At 38.2% G+C, this 20,524-nt stretch overlaps 1 protein-coding gene across 4 annotated transcripts in view; it reads left to right on the top strand.

Annotated features, from left to right (window-relative positions):
* The first annotated feature begins 536 nt into the window (after positions 1–536).
* The window catches only part of Hnrnpll (heterogeneous nuclear ribonucleoprotein L like), a 39,253-nt gene continuing 19,265 nt past the window's right edge, over positions 537–20,524 (top strand). Inside the window, exons 1-6 of one of the 4 annotated variants that reach the window (XM_074049532.1) lie at positions 537–1,194; positions 10,318–10,436; positions 14,818–15,055; positions 16,999–17,086; positions 20,139–20,233; positions 20,323–20,395. In XM_074049532.1, the coding sequence (XP_073905633.1) occupies positions 952–1,194; positions 10,318–10,436; positions 14,818–15,055; positions 16,999–17,086; positions 20,139–20,233; positions 20,323–20,395 (856 nt within the window). In that variant the 5' untranslated portion in view covers positions 537–951. The remainder of the gene's footprint in view (positions 1,195–10,317; positions 10,437–14,817; positions 15,056–16,998; positions 17,087–20,138; positions 20,234–20,322; positions 20,396–20,524) is intronic. The other 3 variants (XM_074049530.1, XM_074049533.1, XM_074049531.1) reach the window with 3 other exon arrangements.

The following is a 20,524-nucleotide window of genomic DNA, read 5'->3' as shown; positions in this document are numbered from 1 at the left end:
GCGGGAAGTCCACCCGCTCTATCAGATTTTGCACACAACACCGGGGACGGATGCATTCATGGGTCCAAGCTCTCTCCCGCCACGCATCCCCTGCAGTTTTAGGACTGTGCGATTTGTGTCTGCAGGGACTGTAGAGGGTTTTCTCATCCTCTTTTTAAGAAGGGAAGTAATAAAACCATTTAAATCAGCGGGAGGGTGGTTAACACCCACAGCCCTGGCCCCACGGCGCGCTTGATCGCTTGAACCTGTGCATTCAGGGTCCTGCCTCGGGTGAGACCCTACGGCCAACCGCCGCGGGGCTGCAACGGCTGCAAAGCAGCGCGCGGCGGGCGTTGCGCCGCCTGGACTCGCAGGCTGGCGTCGAGTTCACAAGGCGCAGGGAGCGAGGCGAGGCCAGGAGCAGGCAATCTGTTGAGGAACAGCCTTTTCAGCCAATTGGAAGCCAGGACGACTTTCCCTTCTGCCAATAGAGAGCGGGACCCCTGACTGGAGGGGGAGGGAGGCGCTTCCCGCGGGCTGCAGCTGGATTCGATCCTGCACGGCGGCAGCAAAGGCGGGGCGGAGGCTCGGCCTGAGCGGTGGGGAACGGATTAGGGGAGGAGGGAAGACCGGAAGCCACGGTCGCGTCCCCATCCTTAGATTCGCTTCTTTCCCCCCCACCCCCCACCCCCGCCTGGGCTGGGAGTGGAGACGCCAGAGGAGGAAAGAGGCTGGATGTGGGCTCGGTAATAAAGGGGAGCGGCCGCTCCGGAGCCTTCCCCCGGGGCGCCCCCTTAGCCCAGACGGGCTCTCCGCCACCGGCCCTAGGACGCGCGCGCCCCCGCGGACGGTGCGGCCGCGCAGACCTTTGCAGAAGAGGCGCTGCACGCGGCGGGGACTGGCCGGCGGCATCTGAGGCCCGCACCCCACGCCACCCCCACCGCCTGCCCGCCGGTCCCTCCGGCCGCCGCCATGTCCTCGTCCTCCTCCTCCCCCAGGGAGACGTACGAGGAGGACCGGGAGTACGAGAGCCAGGCCAAGCGCCTCAAGACCGAGGAGGGGGAGATTGAATACTCGGCGGAGGAGGGCGAGAACCGTCGGGAAGCGACGCCCCGGGGCGGGAGCGACAGCGGTGGCGGTGGTGGCGGCGGCCGGAGCTTCTCCCAGCCGGTAACAAAGCGCGGCGCAGCGTCCGCGGTGCCTGGAGGCTCCCGGGCAAGTGGGGCCCGGCGGCGGGGCTTTGACCGGGGGGAAGTGGGGGTGGGGGGGAGGACTTGGGATGTCGCCCCGATCTGTTTCTCGCATCCCGATCGCGAACCCGACTCCAGCCCCGGCTCAGGCCTCACCGCGAGTCTGTCCGCCGCCGGGCCCTGAACTTGGGGAGGGTCGCGGGGCGGGGCGGGGCGCGGGGAGGCGTCGCTTCCGCCGCGGGGGGCTCGGGCGCGATTCACTCTTTGTTAGTTGAACTCGTGAGGCCGGCGTGGACCACCCGCGCCCTCGGCCCCGCTGCATCCCCGCGCTGGGCACCCGCAACGGAGGGAGGGAAACTAAATGACAGATGTGCCCCAACGCGGTGCGCCCTACTTCCACTGAATGTTTATTAAAACATTTTTTTTTTCTTTTTTAACCTTTGCAGGCACGGCATGTCTGCAGGGCTACCCAGTTTTGTGATGATAGCTCTGTAGAGTTTTTAACCTCTTGATTTCCAAAAAATAAAAAAAATGTGTTGGCAGGTGTTAGCACTTTGAACTAAAGCACATCTTCCAATTCCGTTCTTCATTTGCCCCACGAAGGGAGGAACTGAAGTCGGGGCTGCGTGAAACAAATTCCTAGAGCCTTGTCTTTCTTGAGAAGGGGTAGCTGGAAATAGAAGGAATGTGAAAACCATTTTATTATCTACAGCTGGCACTCAGCTTCAGTCGGATGGAGGCTTTAGGGAAACGAAGCGACCCAGACGTTGTTGCCCTTTCTTGGTGCACTTCAGTTATCTTCGTGCACTTGGGTGTTCTTTTAAACATTTGATACGTTTGAAGTGTGATTAATTCAGCAAACTTTAACCGAAGTTTACGAAGTTGTACGCATAATATTCACTGTTAGCTGTACACATATATTCATCTTTGTATTAAAGGCAACTTGAAAGCCTTTTTAAAAAAAGCTTTTGTTTGAATTTTTATGTAAAATACTCTCTGGTCAGTAGGCCTCAGTGTTAGTTTTTAAATATGAAAATGTGATGGGTAAGGTTGCAGCACATTTTAAAAAAGAACTTTTCCTCTTCCTAGATTTAGTAAGATAGTTACACTTAGCTGGTACTTCTGGTTTTTGTGCCTAGGTATTTGAACTACTCAGAATGTACTTTGGAAGTGTGAGGAAAGGAAGTGCTTTTCTTAGGACGTTTCGGTTCAAAACCAACTCTGTTGTGAAAGTTGGAAATAGGCTATTATAACTCATGCTGAGGTAACACTCAGTATACCTTTTTGTCAAAAGTCTTGGGTGGATTTTTGTGCCACACAATGAAATGTCTTTAAAGTGTCTTGGAAAGATACTTAAGTCAGTTTATAAAAAAACTTTTTGAGAAAACAGATAAAGCATTAAACCAGTAGTACTATTTGAGATGTTAGGAAAAAAATAATACATAACTAATATGTCAAAGTAAATTGTATGACACAGTGGAAATAGCACTGAGCAAGGGCTTGGGGTAGTGAGGAAGGTCTTGAGTGTAGTTTTAGCATACAATATATGTGACCTTGAGAAAGTCATTTAACTATGATGGGCTCTCTTAGTTTATAAAATGTGAAAGTTGAAGTATACATGTTTCTTTACCTGAAGCTGTTAGGTAGTACCAGCTACTCCTAGAGGCTGAAGCAGGAGGATGGCTTGAGTCTATGAGTTCAAGTCTCCATGTTGGGCAGAATGGTGAAATTGTGTCTCAGAACAAAGTTGTACAAAAATTAAGTGATTTGTTTGCTGAGGAGGTGAAAATTTAAGTTTCTCAACTTTTAATAAGTAAGCTTGCAGGATGGTAAAATGGCAATATAAAATTGTGGCTCCTGGGATTTCCAAATGAAGGATTATACACTATGTAGAAAATGTAGTTTGAATTTAAGATACAGTATCATAATTGCATAAGTTACAGAAATGACTTGGATATTATGAAGGTTTGTTGGATGGGTATGGAATGGGAGATAGGATGAGATCACTTTGTTAGCTTCTGTAGGAAAAGTTTAGAAGTAGTAAGCATAGAAATAAAAAAATGTGTGCCCCCCCTGATAATACGGGCTAGAGCTTTGAGGCTTGAATAACAGCAGTGTCCTGTGTCTCTAGCTAAGCTGCTACAGCAGAGTGAGGATTTTAGGCCTAGTTTGGGGAAAGAATTGAAAAGTCATCTTGGTTTAGCAAGTGACTGTTCATGTTTGTAAAGTGTAAAGAGCTGGGGCTGGCAGTGTACCTCAGTGGTAGAATGCATGCCTTGCATGTGCAAGGCCCTGGTTTCAGTCCCCGGCACTGAAGAAGAAGAAAAAAGCTGTTAGTAGAGCCAGTTGTAAACTAATGCAGCTGTCTTGGCTGTGTTTCCAACACACTTTTTGACTTAAACTCTCTGGAACTCTGTGATCTCTATAACTTCTTATTTTGGCTGTACTAGGGGCTTGTACTCAGAACCTCCCACTTGCTAGGCAAGTGCTCTACCACTTGAGCCATACCCCAACCCCCTTTGCTTTAATTAGTTTTGAAACAGGGTCTCACCTTATTCTCCAGGCTGGCCTGGGCCACTGTCCTCCTATTTATGCTTCCCTCTGTAGCTGGGATGACAGGTGCATGCCATTGTGCACAGCTATTCATTCAGGTGTGGGGTCTTGAACTATTTGCTTGAACTGGCTCAAACCGTTATCCTCTTGATCTCTGCCACCTAAGTGCTAGGATTAGAGACTTGAGTCACTGTGCCCAGCTCTATGATGTTTCATTTCATTAAAAAGTAGAAACTGATGCCAGGCACCACAGTGCATGCCTGTGATTCCAGCTACTCAGGAGGTGGAGATAGGATTGCAGTCCCAGGCCTGCCTGGGCAAAAGCATGAGACCTTCTCTGAAAAACAAACTAAAAGCGAAAGGACTCTGGATATGCCTCCGAGCATGAGGCCCTGAGTTCAGTACCCAGTACTTCCAAATAATAATAGTAATAATGATTGCTCTCCTACCATGTGTCAGGTATTGTTCTCAGTGTTAGGGAAAAAATAGTAAAACATTCACATCTAGAGATCTGTGGTTTTACATCATCTGTTGCCTTTTTTTCCTCCATGAAATTGAATTCAACTTTCAGGATTGGCAGTTACAGCCACAGTAAACACTCATTTGATCTTAAGTAAAACTTAAAAGCTTAAAATGGAGTTGTGGTAGGGGATTTACTGGCCCATGTAACTGGGAAAGCTGAATTACGGTATTAGTTTCTGACATGGCTGGATCCAGATATTTTTAGATATTATAAGGGATTTGATTCTATTTCTTTCTGTATTTCAGTTCTACTTTTATCCATGTAGTAGTAAAGCTAGGTCTAGATTTTTTTCTTGAGACAGAGTCTCACTATGTAGCCCAGGTTGGCCTTGAACTAGTGATTCTCCTGCCTCTGCCTCCCAAGTGCTGGGATTACAAGTGTTGGATACCATGCCCAGCCAAGGTTTAGGATTTTATAAACTCACAAATAAAGTACACTTCTTGTTCTAAGTATCCATATATCTCACACTCTGATCCACCTTTTTTTTTTTTGAGACAGGCTCTTGCTGTGTAGCCCAGGCTGGTCTTGAACTTGCAGTCTTCCTGCCTTAGCCCCCCAAGTTTTGGAATTCCACGAGCCACCACACCTGTCTTGTATCATCAGCCTCTTGCTCCAACTCTGGGGCACCTTTGAGGTGGAGAGACATAATTGTGTGATTGAAAATACAAGTGGAATAATATGGAGTTGAGAGGGCCTCTTTTGTTTTTGTTTTTGGGTGGAGAAGAGGGTATTGGGGATTGAACCTAGGGCCTCACACTTGGTAGGCAAGTCTCTACCATGGGTCTACATCCCCCTTACGTTCCTCCCGCCCCCTTTTTCTAAACCAGAAGAAGGGGCAAGGAGTTGTGGGTAGCTAAGATCAAATGATTTCTACTTTATGAGCAAAAAAATGTAAAAATTATTTTTTAAAGTTATTCCAATTACATGGTTATTTTAAATCTTTGCTCTGTTGTGTTGTTAAATGTACCTTTGGATAAGGGGAAAAAGAAGAAGCTTTGGATAGGGAAATTAAGAGTTGCCCACATTTTGATCTGCTATATAGTGTCTTCAAAAAGAGAAGACCTAATAAAAAAAAACCACATTAAATTAATTCTAAATGTAGTATGATTTAAAATAATATTTATATCTGTCCCTTAAAACTTTGTCCTTGATCTACATGAAGTGCCTAAAGTAAGGGAGCGGGTAATTTCACAGACTGAAATTACTGTGCTCATTTCTTGGTTCTACATTAATAAATTCTAATGTATCCAGAGAAACATTACCATGAGGGAGAAGGCACTTGACACCACGTCATAAATAGAGTAGTGGCAAAAGAATCTAGAGGACATTTAGCCTGATGGGCAAATTTTAGGTGTGATTTAAGAAATCACTACAATGCTAGGAGGTGTCTCATGCCTGTAATCCCAGCTATTCAGGAGGTGGATATCAGGAGGAATTTCAGTTCCACGCCAGCAAGGGCAGAAATTTAGCAAGACCCCCATCTTAGTCAGTGAGTTCAATGTGGTGGTGTGTGCTTGTCATGTTAGCTGCATGAGTAGTGTAAACAGGAAGATAACGGTCCAGGCCAGCCTGGGCAAAATGTCAGACTGTATTTGGAAAAATAACTAACGCAAAAAGACTTTGAGGCATGGCTTACATGGTAAAGGCCCTGAGTTCAAAACCCTAGTATTGCCAAAAAAAAAAAATTATAAATAATAAGATTATGTGAAGAGGAAAATATAGATAAGATAGGGGTGTCAACTAACATTTATTGAACATTTGTTCAGTAACTGTGTCTAGCGCTGTGCCTGACATTTTGTATATGATGTTTCAATTATTTAATATAGCCATTTATGATAATTTGTGGGGCTATATTGGTGGTGTGGCTCTCGGGATAGAGCACCTTCCTATCAAACATGGAGCCCTGAGTTCAAATCCTAGTACTGCAAAAAAAAAAAAAAAATTGGGTTTTTTTTTTTTTGTCTTGTTAACAGAAACCAAGGTCCAGAAAAGTAAAGTGTAACTAGCCCAAGATTATTGAGTCAGTAATTAATTGTCCAAAGATTCAAACACCTGTCTGACTCCAAAAACAATTTTGGATGGGAAACTACAGAAGACAGTTTTGATTGCAGGTTATGAAGAATTCCCCAAGAATTTGATGAATTAGTATTATTCCTTGTCATTTGTAGGTGTTAAAGAGAGGCTAGATTATCATTTGGCAGTGGGTCTGTGGGTGTTTGGTGCCAGAGAATGAAGTATTGAATTTGAAATTGTTCTTTTTAAATCTTACAGGAAGGTGGAATAAATTGTTCAATGGCTATTGAGCATGTGTTGTGCATGGAGGTGTGGGGAAAACAAAAAAGCTTTAAGGACGTTGTGCCTAACCTTTGTGAAGTTAGAATTAAGTCCTTGCCTAGGAAAAGGTATTGAATGTGCCCTTCTCATTCCTCTCAGATAGAAGCTTCATTTGTAATGCATTGAGCTTCTCTCCCTTCAATCTCCAGCAGTCAAAATTAGCACTTATGATTGGTATTATTAGAATTTGTCTTTGAAATGGCCTTTTAGGGCCTTGGTATTTAGAATGGCTATGACGAGACTGGGCTAGAACCTGTAGTGAGAACCAAAAAAATGCCTCCCTTATAGGTGACCCAATTTACATAAAGAAGAGATTTTAGCCAAAGTATATGTACATTGCAAACATGCTTTCATTTGCTGAGTATATACCTGAAATATTGTTTCCAATCTGGTAAGTAACAGCAATAATAGACTGAGAGAGGATAATACAAACACTTGAAATGGGAGGACTTCTACATGAGAAAGGATTTAAAAATGACTCCCTAAGCTGGAGAAGTTCTGACCAAAGTGTTACTATGCATATTGATAGGGATAAATACTACTTATATCCACCAGTTTAGGAAGCAGATGTAATATACTTTAAGGAGCTGGGGGTGTAGCTCAGTGGTAGAGTGTTGCCTGGCATTCGAAGGCCCTGGGTTTGGTCCCTAGCACTACAAAATAAATAATAAATACCTAATTGTAGGGTAGGTAAAAGAGGCTCTACAGATGATTTCAGATTTCTTGTCACCAGTGCATAACAAGTAGGGAAGAGAAAACAGTGATTTAAGAGGAGTGTTGGTATTTTGTGGGGAGGGGGGAGGACATGGAAGATAGAAACCTAAACGCTGGAAGGGTTGTGGAAAGACATAAATATCAGTTTTATATTTGGAAACAACCCTAGGGTTTTAATTTTTTTTAAATAAAACAAACTATGAAAACAAAAATTTGTTAAAGAGGACAAGGGTGAATATGATCTAAGTACTTCATGTGCAAGTACAAAAATAGAGCAATGAAACCCACAAAATTGCTTTAAAAATGAGGGGGTAAGAAAATAATAAAGGGTGTGAATCTGACCAAAATACATTGTTATGTGTGTATAGAAATACCATAATGAAACCCCTTTGTATAATTAATAATATACCCTTTTTTTTTTTTTAAAGGACATAATTTAGCTTTTTTTTTTTCTTTTGGTGATACCAGAGTTTGAACTCAGGGCCTCATGCCTGCTAAACAGGCTATCTACTATTTGAACTACTCTACCAGCCTGTCTTTTTTTTTTTTTTTTTTGACAGTACTGTGGATTGAACTCAGGGCTTCTGGCTTGCTAAGCTGGTACTCTACCATTTGAGCCGCACCTCTAGCCCAGAGGACATAGAGAAAAATAGCGAAGTAGATAAACTGAAGAATGGCAGATTTCTTGAGTGAGAATAGGGAAATACAAGGAGTGAGGGGATGTGTTTTCTGCCTTGAGGTTGAGAAAATCACATCTTCCCCTCAAGTACCATGTTTATTATATTTGACATCTTTGTTTTTTCTTTTGTGAATTATTTAAAAACTTTACTTAATACATGATTGTACATATTTGTGGGGTATAGTGTGACCATTGTGTACAATGTATTGATTTCATCAGGATAATTAGCATTTCTGTGCCTTCCAGCTTTCAGAGAATGACTTTGACATGTGAAAATGAGATGTTTTGAGGGAATTTTCAATTTGTTCTATAACTCACTTATAGATTTTTCAACTGGTTCTGTAATCCACTTCTTTGTGAGAAAGACCAGTTTCAAAAATAGTCATATTTTTTGGGCTGGTGGAATGGCTGAAGTGGTAGAGAGCCTGCCTAGGAAGCATGAGGCCCTGAGTTCAAGCCCCAGTGCCACCAAAAAAAAAAAAAAAAGTAACTCTCAAAAATAGTCATATTTTTATACTGTATTCAGGATAGTGATTACTTGGAAAGGGAAGAGGAAGAAGGGAAATGTGCTCAGTTGATTGGTAATGTTGTGAAAGCAGGCAGTGTGCGCATGGGTATTTTTTACATTGTTCTTCATCCATTTTTGTAGGTATGTATTGTATCATAAGTATATAATAAAATAATGTTTATAACTTTTTATTATATAATATGTGCAATTACATGTACCCTTAACATTGGTTCAGTATTTTTTTTTAAACATTTTGCTGTCTGGGGTTTTATCCCTATATCTGTACACTTTATTTCCACTAAATGATTGGAAAGTTGTGTACATCATAATAGTTCATCCTAAATATCCCAACTTTCCTAAGAATGAGAATGTTCTTTCACATAACCACTACTTTTTCTTAAGACAGTAATAACTCTATTAGGTAAATCTAGTTGTCCATCTGTCTTCTATAGCAATTTTTATCTATTAAAAAAAGAAGGCTCACCTTTTGCATTTGGTTGGTTGTGTCTCTTTAGTCTTAATGTAGAATCTTCCTTTCACTATATTTTGATACTAGCTTTTTAAAGAGTCTAGGCCAATACAGTTTGCTGTTGCCCTTTTATTCTACCTTTGGTTATTAAGAACTGCTTGAAATGATTGTCTTTTTGGCAGTACTGCGGGGTTTGAACTCAGGGCCTTGCACTTGCTAGCAGGCACTCTACTACTTGAGCCACTGAGCCAGCCTGAAATGACTGTCTTAATTGTATCGTATATAGAGTAAAACTTGATATATGCTCTTATATATTTAGATATTGTTTAGCATTCTCTTCCTGCTTTATTATCCTCTAGTTGTAGTTAAGAATGTAATGATGACAGAACACATTTGATTGTTTTACCTAGACAGAGTCTCAGTGTTGCTTAAAGAGTGTTATATTTAAGTCAGTTTCTTTCTTTAAACTCTGACATACTTTTTATTGGCAAGACACTCCATTTGTTACATTTTCCTTTAAAAGTGTGTATAATAAAATAAAATTAGTGAATCTTAAAAAATAGCCTAAAACGAGTTAATTTTAAAATTTGGGTGAAACATTAACACTTGCTGATTAGCCGTTTGTAGGAGAAAAATACTTTATCTTTTGTATATACATAGATTGTACATGGGAGTTTTTGAAGTGGCGCTGCAAGAGAAGTGCCTGGGACATTTGTAAATATGCCTCTCTGTCTAAATAGGACTTAAAAGTAAATGAGAGCTATTTGCATTTTCAAAATAATTCTTACATATTTTAAAATAAGCTTTTAAGATTGTATATTTAAATTTTGAGACATCCTGCTGGATCTTTCTAAAGATACACAATACTGCATAGAAGCCAGGAGAGCTTGGAGTTTTGAGTATAAGTAGTCGTGTGTACTGATGAATGAATAACTTCAAGTTAATTTATAGTAGGATTAGATAACCAATTAAATAAGAACAAAATTTGATATAAATTTATAATATAGGAAAATGCACATAATCTTTATATTAAGGTTAAAACTGTAAAATTAGGAGTGTTAATCTGTAATCATAGCATGCCCTTTATATCTGCTGCATTTTTTTCTGAGATTTCCTTGAAATTAAAGTAAGTTGTTACAAAATACTTTTTTGTATTTTTTTTAACGTTCTTTTTTTTTTAGAAATTAAAAATTTCAAGTCAAACATTCAGTTGATTTTATTCTCAGTCCCTTTTGCTATCTTGTGAATGGCAGTTTGGTTTGGGATTTTTTTTTTTTTAATGTTTGCTTTTAATGTAGAATTGAATATTTACTAAAAGATGCAGTTTAGACTTTTAAAGTTAACTAGAAATTATTTTCTCCTTGCTAGGAGGCAGGTGGAAGCCATCATAAAGTTTCGGTTTCACCCGTTGTCCACGTTCGAGGGCTCTGTGAATCTGTGGTGGAGGCAGACCTTGTGGAGGCTTTGGAAAAATTTGGGACGATATGGTAAGGACAATAGAGACTTCAAGCAAATTGAAAACAGAATGGTAGCACAAGCCTTGCTTGATTGCTCTAAGTCTTCATATTTAGAATTGGGTATGTTAAGTTTGCCTGTGACTGTATTTCTTTGGGGAAATTTTTTTTTCCCCCATTTTGTATCATTTTGTCTTGCTAGGCAACTCAGGCTAGCCAGGGACTTGTAGTCTGGGCTTGAACTTTGGTTCCTCCTGCCTCAGCTTCCTGGGATTGTAAGCATATGCCACCTTTAGAAACTTTTAAGCTTATTATTTTTTCCAGTGCTGGGGATTGAACTCAGTGCCTTGTGAATGGTAGACAATGTGGTCTGCCACTGAGCTCCATCCCCAGCCTTGAGCTTATTATTTTACCTTCCTGGGGTGATGCATAGGTTTATTCTTGTGGCTTTGTGATCCATTTACTCTTTGACAATGTTGTATGTAAAAAGTTAAATGAAAACATAATTAGAAAGGTAAATATGCTGCCAAAAGCTGACACTAAAAAATTTTAAATTATTTTTGGGGAGTGTTTGGCTGTTTCTCTCTTCTTTGTATAGCTAACCTAGAGTTGGCTTTATTATTTTTTTCATGATGAATATGTTTTATGGCTTTTATTACAAGCATCTAGGGCACAGACCAAATTGAAAAGCTAAATAGAAAAAAATATATTTGCTAAAATAATCTGATTCAATTTTTTAAACATTTTCAGTAAAGTACTTTATAAAAAGTTTGAGTATTGAAAAGGCAATGCATAAATACATAGTATTGGGATAATTAGAGCTATCTAGCAGAAATGGATCATTTCTTTAAACAGGGAGGAATAGTATTAGCCTTCCATTGTGGCATCATTTTATTAATTTCTTTGGTGACCTCACTGAGTGATGAAATGACTTAAACCTTTTATGCTCAACTTACACACTTCCAAAAGCCACTCTTAGAGACTGTATATCCTTAGGTGTATAAATTGAGTATCCACATGGGGAGGGTAAAACCCATGTGTTGAAGTATCACTAATTTATCAATTCTCAGTCATTTGGCCTGGATCTTGGGAGTTAATTCTTTTAAGAGTTACATAGTTAAGCCAACTCCTTAGTCCTCCATTCGTTTTACATATTAGCACTGGATTAACCCCATTATCTAGGACCTTCTAAGGATTAATAAATGGTGTATTTATCTGTGGAGTTATAATGAGGTGGGTATCTCTGTCTCTGGTTTATTCATCTTCTTATATATTAGGTTTTTTTAAATTAATTTTTTAAAGGGTATATGATTTATGACTTTTTTTTTTTTTTTGGGTGGTACTGGGTATTGAAGTGTGTGGACCTTGTTTGCTAGGCAAGTGCTCTACCACTTAAGCCACTTGGCCAGCCCCACAATTTTGATATTTTGCTGTAAATTAGAACCATGATGTGAGTGTTGGTGATTAAGAAAATAGAACTATTTAAATTGTTGAGTGATCTGCTCCTGGATGGCCTATCTAGTTTTAGATTCCAGATTGATTCTTAGTCCATGGTAAAGTCTTCCATATATGAATGCCATTTAGTTAATTTGCATAGCATACCATTCTACCTTCAGATTTGGAAAAATTCATAAAATAGTTGGAACAATTTAGCATACAATTAAGAGCTTAATTGGCATAAGTAAGTATAACAGGGGTTTCAGTTGAATGAAATATTCTTGAATAAAAGGTGGTTGCTGTTGAATCTGAAAGAACTTAACAGAGTCCAATCAGGAGTAGGAGTTGTGCTCCTACAACAAAATGTTGTATTTATAGGTTCTTTCCCTTTTTTATTTAATTATTTATTTAGTGGTATTTGTGGGATTATGAAGCTTTATAGAAACTGTTCATATTGAAAAGGTAACTCAAGAAGTAGTGTGTTTATACCAAAAACTAGAAGCATAGGAAAGCTCAGGAGAAATAACAGGAAATTTAGGACATAGCAACATCAGAATAACAAGATGCTAAGAATGGTTGTGTTGGGATAATAAAATATTTTTACCTTTTTGTCTTTTATTTTCAATGGTATGTTTGTATAGTAAATCAAAAGAATACTTAAAAATATATATGTCTCTTCTCCCTTCTTTTGTTAAGGAGATGATGTTGGTTAGTGATTAGCTATGTCAGTTTTAAACAAAACTTTTGGGACCCAATTAGTGCACTGATTCTGTTACTTCCTGTGTTTTTATTTTAAAATTAGTGAACATTTTGCAAACTGTCATTGAAAGCATTAACTCTTCATTACCCTTAGACTTTTTGTTTCTTTATTCTGTACTCTGGTCTTTCATTCTTTCTCACATGAATGCTTTTTAAACATTTTTTAAGAATTGTGTACCAATTGAAGCACATGCAAATGCAAAAATGTCTGTGCCATTTAAATTTTCTCCTTCTGTATATTCATTTTATTTTCCTTTATTGTTGTGCTGGGTGGGGGTATATCCTTTTGTGTAGTCATATGATGCCACTTTTCTGGTTAAACATTTTTACTTCTAAGTTTGTACTTCTGGCTCGTGTCTTATGTTAGTTACAGAAAGCAATTTTATTATGACCAAGTCTCTATAGGCCAGTAAAGTACTTATTTTTGTATCTTTAATTTTTTTTTCTGTTTATAAAGGGCATTAACATATTTACTTGATAATTTGATTTTCATATTAAAGCAATTTTTTTGTTGTTGTGAGAGAACATGTACTCTTCTTGAATGTCTTTTATCATAGACCTGTTTCTGGGGTTTTCTTTTTTTCCTAAGTAAGACTTTTTATTTTTGGTGGGACTGGGGTTTGAACTCAAGGCTTCATGCAGGTGCTGGCAAAGCAGGTGCTCTGTCACTTAAGCCATACCTCCAGGCCATTTTGCTTTGGTTATTTTTTGGAGATGGGGTTTTGCAAACTATTCAGACTGGCCTCAAACCATTCTGATCCTCCTGATCTCAGCCTCCTAAATAGCTAGGATTATAGGTGTGAGCCACTGGCTCCCAGCTACATGGAAGACTTTGGAAGGCAGCTATGCTCACCACTATACCACCAACACAGGCCATGTGAGACTTTGGAACTTCAGTGAGGAGCCTATTTCTAAAAGGAGTGTTTTTTCTTAGGAGATTTATATCTTACACTTTTGGTTGATTAATCTTTAAATCCAAGGCCTTATTGTTTCATTATGTAATTTTGAATAATGTGGGTGGGGATAGTTAACAAACCTAGACCACACCAACAAATATTGATTACCTACTTCGTGCTAGGATCTTGTTTCTAGCTTCTGAAGATATAAAGATGAACAAGGCAAAGCCTGTAGAAAAACAATAATAGTTACCTTTTATTAAGGACCTACAGTGTGTCAGGCACCCTGCCTACTTTGAACTTGCCACAATTCCCTTCAAGTTTTAAAAATGGGGAAGCTGAAATGTGTAACAGAAGGATCTGTTTCTTACTAATACATTAGCATTTGTTTATTTTTAAAGTGAAGCAGTGCATACTGGATGCCTGGTTGAGAGGCAGCGATATCACTGAGTACCTGACTTAATGTGATTTCTCTGTCCTTCTGCTATTATAAAAACCATGCTGAGCTACATGTTGTGATTTCTCTTCCCCTCTCTTCATAATTGTCATTCATTTTGTATATTAAATTTCCCTCAAAAGAATATATTATGAAAAGTAAATATCCTCCTGCCCATAGGCAACCATGATTAACATAATCTAGTGAATATCTTTGGATTCTTTAATATTTAAAAGTATTTTTGCAGCTGTGTATGGTGGTGCACACCTATAATCCCAGCACTCTGGAGGCTTAGGGAGGAGGACCAATAGTTTGAGGCTAACTGGGCTGTGTAGTGAGTTTGAGACCAGCCTGGGTGACATAGTGAGACCCTGTCTCAAAAAAGAAAAGAGGAAAAGGTATTTTGGATATTATTTAAATGAATGTTGGTCAGTCTATGGTTGTTTCTATTTATCTTTGGTTTTCTTTTTAATAAGATAAATAAAAGTATGTTCAGTTCTTAGTTACTGTTTCGGCTACTTAACTTGAAAAATTCAAGAGAGGTAGCAGTGTTTGTGCTGCTTTAAATAGGACTTTTGTCTACTAACCTGTTGAGTTTTGTCTCTGATAATTTCTATTTATCTTCAGTACCAGAGTAAAGAATAAATTTGGTGCCTGAGATGGATAAGCTTTCAGTTGTGGGTCATATGCTTTAAACATGTAGCATCTATCTGGTACACTATAGTTTATTTGGATCAGAATTTACTTAATTGGATATAGGTGGAAAACAATACTAATCTCTATGATCTGACACATTTTTATTAAAGTCTGCTTTTACTTGATTGAGAATAAGTAATGTTGATTGAACTTGTTAAATTTGATTTTTGCTCCTGATCTCTCTTTTCAGCTATGTGATGATGATGCCGTTTAAACGACAGGCTCTAGTGGAATTTGAAAACATAGATAGTGCCAAAGAATGTGTGACTTTTGCTGCAGAGGAACCTGTGTACATTGCTGGTCAGCAAGCTTTTTTCAACTATTCTACAAGTAAAAGAATCACTAGACCAGGAAATACTGATGATCCATCAGGAGGCAACAAAGTTCTCCTGCTGTCAATTCAGAATCCTCTTTATCCAATTACAGTGGTATGTATTTTAGTATGACAAACTACCTGTACAGTGACTAACCTATACTGTAGTTTGGCAGTACTGGGGTTGGAACTCAGGTCTTTGTGCTGGCAAGGCAGGTGTTCTACTACTTAAGCTGTTCTGCCAGCCCCTAATCTGTTGTGTTTTTTATCTGCCAACTAGATACTGTAAAATAATTTTTAAAATATTAAAATTAATCTTTTTTAACTATCAAGTTTAATGTGCATAGAAAAAAATGAACATCAAAACCAAAAAGATCAGAAGCACAGTTGTTATAATTAAATAGGTACATCAAAGATTTTTATTATTTACCGTCAATGTCAGTTCTTTTTTTGATAATAAGGAATTATAAGTAGACAAACAGATTTATTAGAAATGGTCTAGGAAATCTCTTTCTCTCACATGCCAGAATATGTATGAAAGCATCTACTAGGTAATGATGATATTCTTACAGTAGAGTAAGATGCACGTGTCATCATAAGCTATTTTGAAATACCTTGTTAAAAACCTGTCTTTGATTTGCTTAAAATTCCCTGCTGCTTTACCTGTTTAAAAAAGGACTGGAAGCCTGGCTCAAGTGATAGAGTGCCTACCTAGCAAGCGCAAGGCGCTGAGTTCAAACCTGAGTACCAGCAAAAGCAAAAAAAAAAAGGTTCCAGTGGCTCATACCTGTAATCCTAGCTCCTCAGGATTGCAATTCAAGGGCCAGCCTGGGCAAATAGTTTGCAAGACTTCCCCCCGCCCCCCCATCTCCAAAATAACCAGAGTAAAATGGACTGGAGATGTGTCTCAAGTGGCAGAATGCCTGCTTTGCAAGTGTGAAATCCTGAGTTCAGTCCTTAGCTTCACCAAAAAAAAAAGAGAAAAAAGATTACTGAACCAGTTGAATTTTCTGCTTCTATAATCATGTGCCGTTTCATAATAAGCTAGTGACAAAGACACTTGATCTTTATAATAATTAAAATAATGCCATAAGGGAAGTGTAGTTGGTGTGATTTCTAGTATGGACATATATGTGATCATAAAGCCAGGTATAAGATACTGCTTAGATTTGTATTACACATTATGTACTTACTTTTGTAATATTAATAGACAGTATTAATATACTTATAATGTTTGATGTTTTAGGAAAAATATAACTGATATGATATAGGTACTTTGATATTTTTGTTGTTGTTGTTGTTATAACCCTAGTATCTAACAGTTTAGCTGTGTAATATAGGTACTCAAGAAATATCTTGAAAATTGAATAATTATTCCGAAGTGAGTGTTTAGCTTCTTCCTTAGATGACTCAGTTGTCTTGGTTGATGACATCTAACACTTTATGAAAGATCTTCCCTGAGTCTTTTCTCTTGGAAAATACAATACCAGAATTGTTTTAATACTGCCTTAGTAAGATATGTATTACTATAATTTAGGTGATTATAATATTAAATAGTTCACAGTTACTTTAGGGGGGGAAAACTATAAATGAGCTGGTTACAGTTTTGATTTATTGATTATATGTTACCAGAGGTTATTTTGGTTACCTGTTAAAGACAAATATTGAGGATTCATTTAGGAGGTACAATGGGTAAAAGTGCTTCTCATATTTCATTGAATCTTCTCTAATGTTGACATATGGTAAAGGTGAGGAATTAACTTCAGAAGTATTAAAGTTTTTTAAAAGTAATTTTAAAAATTAGTTTAGGGGGTTGGGAATGTAGCTCAGTGTAGAATGCTTGCCTAGCATTTGTGAGGGCCTGGGTGCTTAATCCCCAGCACTGCAGATTAAAAGAAAATTAGTTAAATAAGTAATTAATAGGAATGACATCTTGAAAGTTGTTAGGTTTCAGATAACCTAACATTTATAACAAAATGGAGTGTAGTTTTAATGTTAATGTTTTTTCTAAATGTAAAGTGTGAAAAATCTTGATTTTTTTTTTTTTTTTCCCCTTAGGATGTTTTGTATACTGTATGCAACCCTGTTGGAAAAGTACAACGCATTGTTATTTTCAAGAGAAATGGGATACAGGCAATGGTTGAATATCCTTTATTTGTAATTTTTTTATTGATGTATATGAATGCTATATAACTCACTGATTTTTTTTTTTTCCTGCTTGAGCATTTCTAGGCAAGTGGCATTTACTTTTTCCTTCCACAACAATCTACCTGACTTAGATTTAAAAAATGAAAACTGGCCAGGTGGCTCATGCCTATAATTCTAGTTACTTGGGAGGCTGAGATTGGGAAAGATGAAGGCTCAAAGTCACCCCAGGCAGATAACACAAAGCCCTGAGTTCAAACCCAACCAAAAAAGAAAAAAAAAATTGTAGTACCCACAGAGAATTTTACTATTTTGATAAGAATAACTTGGTATCATAAAACAGTCAGTACTTCATCTTACGTTGTGAAATAACATTCTTTGATAATAGGTACACATGTACCCTTTGTGGTTTATCCCAAATGAATGTCTCTGACTTCCCCCTTAAAATAGTTTGGAAGTAGCAAAACTTTAGACTCAGTAGAATCTTTACCTTTCTTTGTTCAATTTTTTAAATGTTCACAGTTTATATACAGGTACTTCTCTATGTTAAATTTGTTAAATACTGAGTGAAAACAATTTGCAAATAATATATATAATACAATCATATTTTTCAAACATAAATATAGTAAAAAACCCTAATCTCTATGTATGTCTGCATGTATACAAAAAGGAAGGGATATATAGTAAACTCTTTTAATAGCACACTTACTTCTGGCAAGGTGTTTTGCTTTTAGTTAAATTGCTTTATATGCTTTAAGTAGTTTGATTTTTTTTAATTACATAAGCAAAAAAAAAAAAAATTGGTGATATTGGGGTTTAAACTCAGAGCCTTGTGCTTGCACTCTACCACTTGAGCCACACCTCCAACCCTTTCTGCCTTAGATTATTTTTCAGATAGGGTCTCATGTTTTTGCTCAGACTGCCCTCTTCCTACCTATGCCTTCCAGTAGCTGGGATCACAAGTACATGCTTATTGGTTGAGGTGGCCTCACTTTTTACCCCTGCTGGCCTCAAAACTTGATCCTCTCAATCTCTGCCTTCTGAGTAACTGGGATTACATCTGTGAGCCACTGTGCCTGACCCTAAGTCATTTTTTAAAAATCCAATAAAGTTATGGTAGTTAAGTGATTATAAAACTTTGCCTTCTCAGAAGAAATATATACATATTTGTATTATTTGTTTTTGTTTGTTCTTGCTATTTTTTGGCGTCCCTGGGTGGACAAATATTTTGTTTCTTTCATAATGGTCTTCCTACTTCAAAAGTAAAATATTTTCTATTCCCTTTGCTAGGGAATAGAACTATGCTCTATTCTCTTTTTTTTTTTTTTTATTCATATGTGCATACAACACTTGGGTCATTTCTCCCCCCTGCCCTCACTCCCTCCCTTACCACCCACTCCGCCCTCTCCCTCTCCCTCTCCCCCCCCCCCCCCGCAACCCCTCAATACCCAACAGAAACTATTTTGCCCTTATCTCTAATTTTGTTAAGAGAGAGTATAAGCAATTATAGGAAGGAACAAGGGTTTTTGCTAGTTGAGCTATACAGGGAGTTGACCCACATTAATTTCCTGTGCGTGTGTGTTACCTTCTAGGTTAATTCTTTTTGATCTAACCTTGTCTCTAGTTCCTGGTCCCCTTTTCCTATTGGCCTTAGTTGCTTTTAAGGTATCTGCTTTAGTTTCTCTGCGTTAAGGGCAACAAGTGCTAGCTAATTTTTTAGGTGTCTTACCTAACCTCACCGCTCCCTTGTGTGCTCCCGTTTTTATCATGTGCTCAAAGTCCAATCCCCTTGTGTTTGCCCTTGATCTAATGTCCACATTTGAGGGAGAACATATAATTTTTGGTCTTTTGGGCCAGGCTAACCTCACTCAGAATGATGTTCTCCAATTCCATCCATTTACCAGCGAATGATAAAATTTCGTTCTTCTTCATGGCTGCATAAAATTCCATTGTATATAGATACACATTTTCTTGATCCATTCATCAGTAGTGGGGCATCTTGGCTGTTTCCATAACTTGGCTTGTGAATAGTGCCGCAATAAACATGGGTGTGCAGTTGCCTCTGGAGTAACCTGTGTCACAGTCTTTTGGGTATATCCTCAAGAGTGGTATTGCTGGATCAAATGGTAGATCAATGTCTAGCTTTTTAAGTAGCCTCCAAATTTTTTTCCAGAGTGGTTGTACTAGTTTACATTCCTACCAACAGTGTAAGAGGGTTCCTTTTAGCCTGCATCCTTGCCAACACCTGTTGGTGGTGGTGTTGCTAATGATGGCTATTCTAACAGGGGTGAGGTGGAATCTTAGTGTGGTTTTAATCTGCATTTCCTTTATTGCTAGGGATGGTGAGCATTTTTTCATGTGTTTTTTGGCCATTTGAATTTCTTCTTTTGAGAAAGTTCTGTTTAGTTCACTTGCCCATTTCTTTATTGGTTCATTAGTTTTGGGAGAATTTGGTTTTTTAAGTTCCCTGTATATTCTGGTTATCAGTCCTTTGATGTGTAGCTGGCAAATATTTTCTCCCACTCTGTGGATGTTCTCTTCAATTTAGAGACCATTTCTTTTGATGAACAGAAGCTTTTTAGTTTTATAAGGTCCCATTTATCTATACTATCTCTTAGTTGCTGTGCTGCTGGGGTTTCGTTGAGAAAGTTCTTACCTATACCTACTAACTCCAGAGTATTTCCTACTCTTTCCTGTATCAACTTTAGAGTTTGTGGTCTGATACTAAGATCCTTGATCCATTTTGAGTTAATATTGGCATAGGGTGATATACATGGATCTAGTTTCAGTTGCTCTCTTCTCTTGCTCACTCCTCAGTTTGTAGTACTTCTAATTACTTAGAAGATTAATGTAGGTATTTGGTGCTGTTATGTTTTCTTTGGTGTCCTTGACCTTAAAAATAAATTATTCTACCTAGATTTATCTAGAAATTTTATATAGTAAAACATTTCCAGAAGTAAAAGAATTATGTTTGATTAGTTTTAGTTCTTTGGGAATGAAGAATGATTAAATATTGGATACCTTAAACCAAATTTCCTTAATAGAACTTACATTTGAATCAGTCCTTTGTGCTCAGAAAGCTAAGGCTGCACTTAATGGAGCAGACATCTATGCTGGATGTTGCACCCTAAAAATTGAATATGCAAGGGTAAATATTTTTTTTCAACACTTTACCAAAGAAATATTTATGCCTTGAGTATATAATTTGAACTTATTATTTATTTTCAATTTTAACAGCCAACTCGTCTAAATGTTATTAGGAATGACAATGACAGTTGGGACTACACTAAACCATATTTGGGAAGACGAGGTAGGTATTTTATGCATTTTAGAATGTACTTAACATCCGCTGACAAATTTTTGCAAGCAGTTAGATTCCTTTTCCTGAGATGGGCTAATTAATTCAAATGAAAATCTCGTTGGTGAATGCTTTTATTGC

The sequence above is a fragment of the Castor canadensis genome, chromosome 12 (assembly GCF_047511655.1).
Source record: "Castor canadensis chromosome 12, mCasCan1.hap1v2, whole genome shotgun sequence".
In the NCBI taxonomy this organism is placed as follows: Eukaryota; Metazoa; Chordata; class Mammalia; order Rodentia; family Castoridae; genus Castor; species Castor canadensis.
The sequence above is the reverse complement of the archived record's forward strand: the minus strand, read 5'-3'. Positions and strand labels throughout refer to the sequence as shown.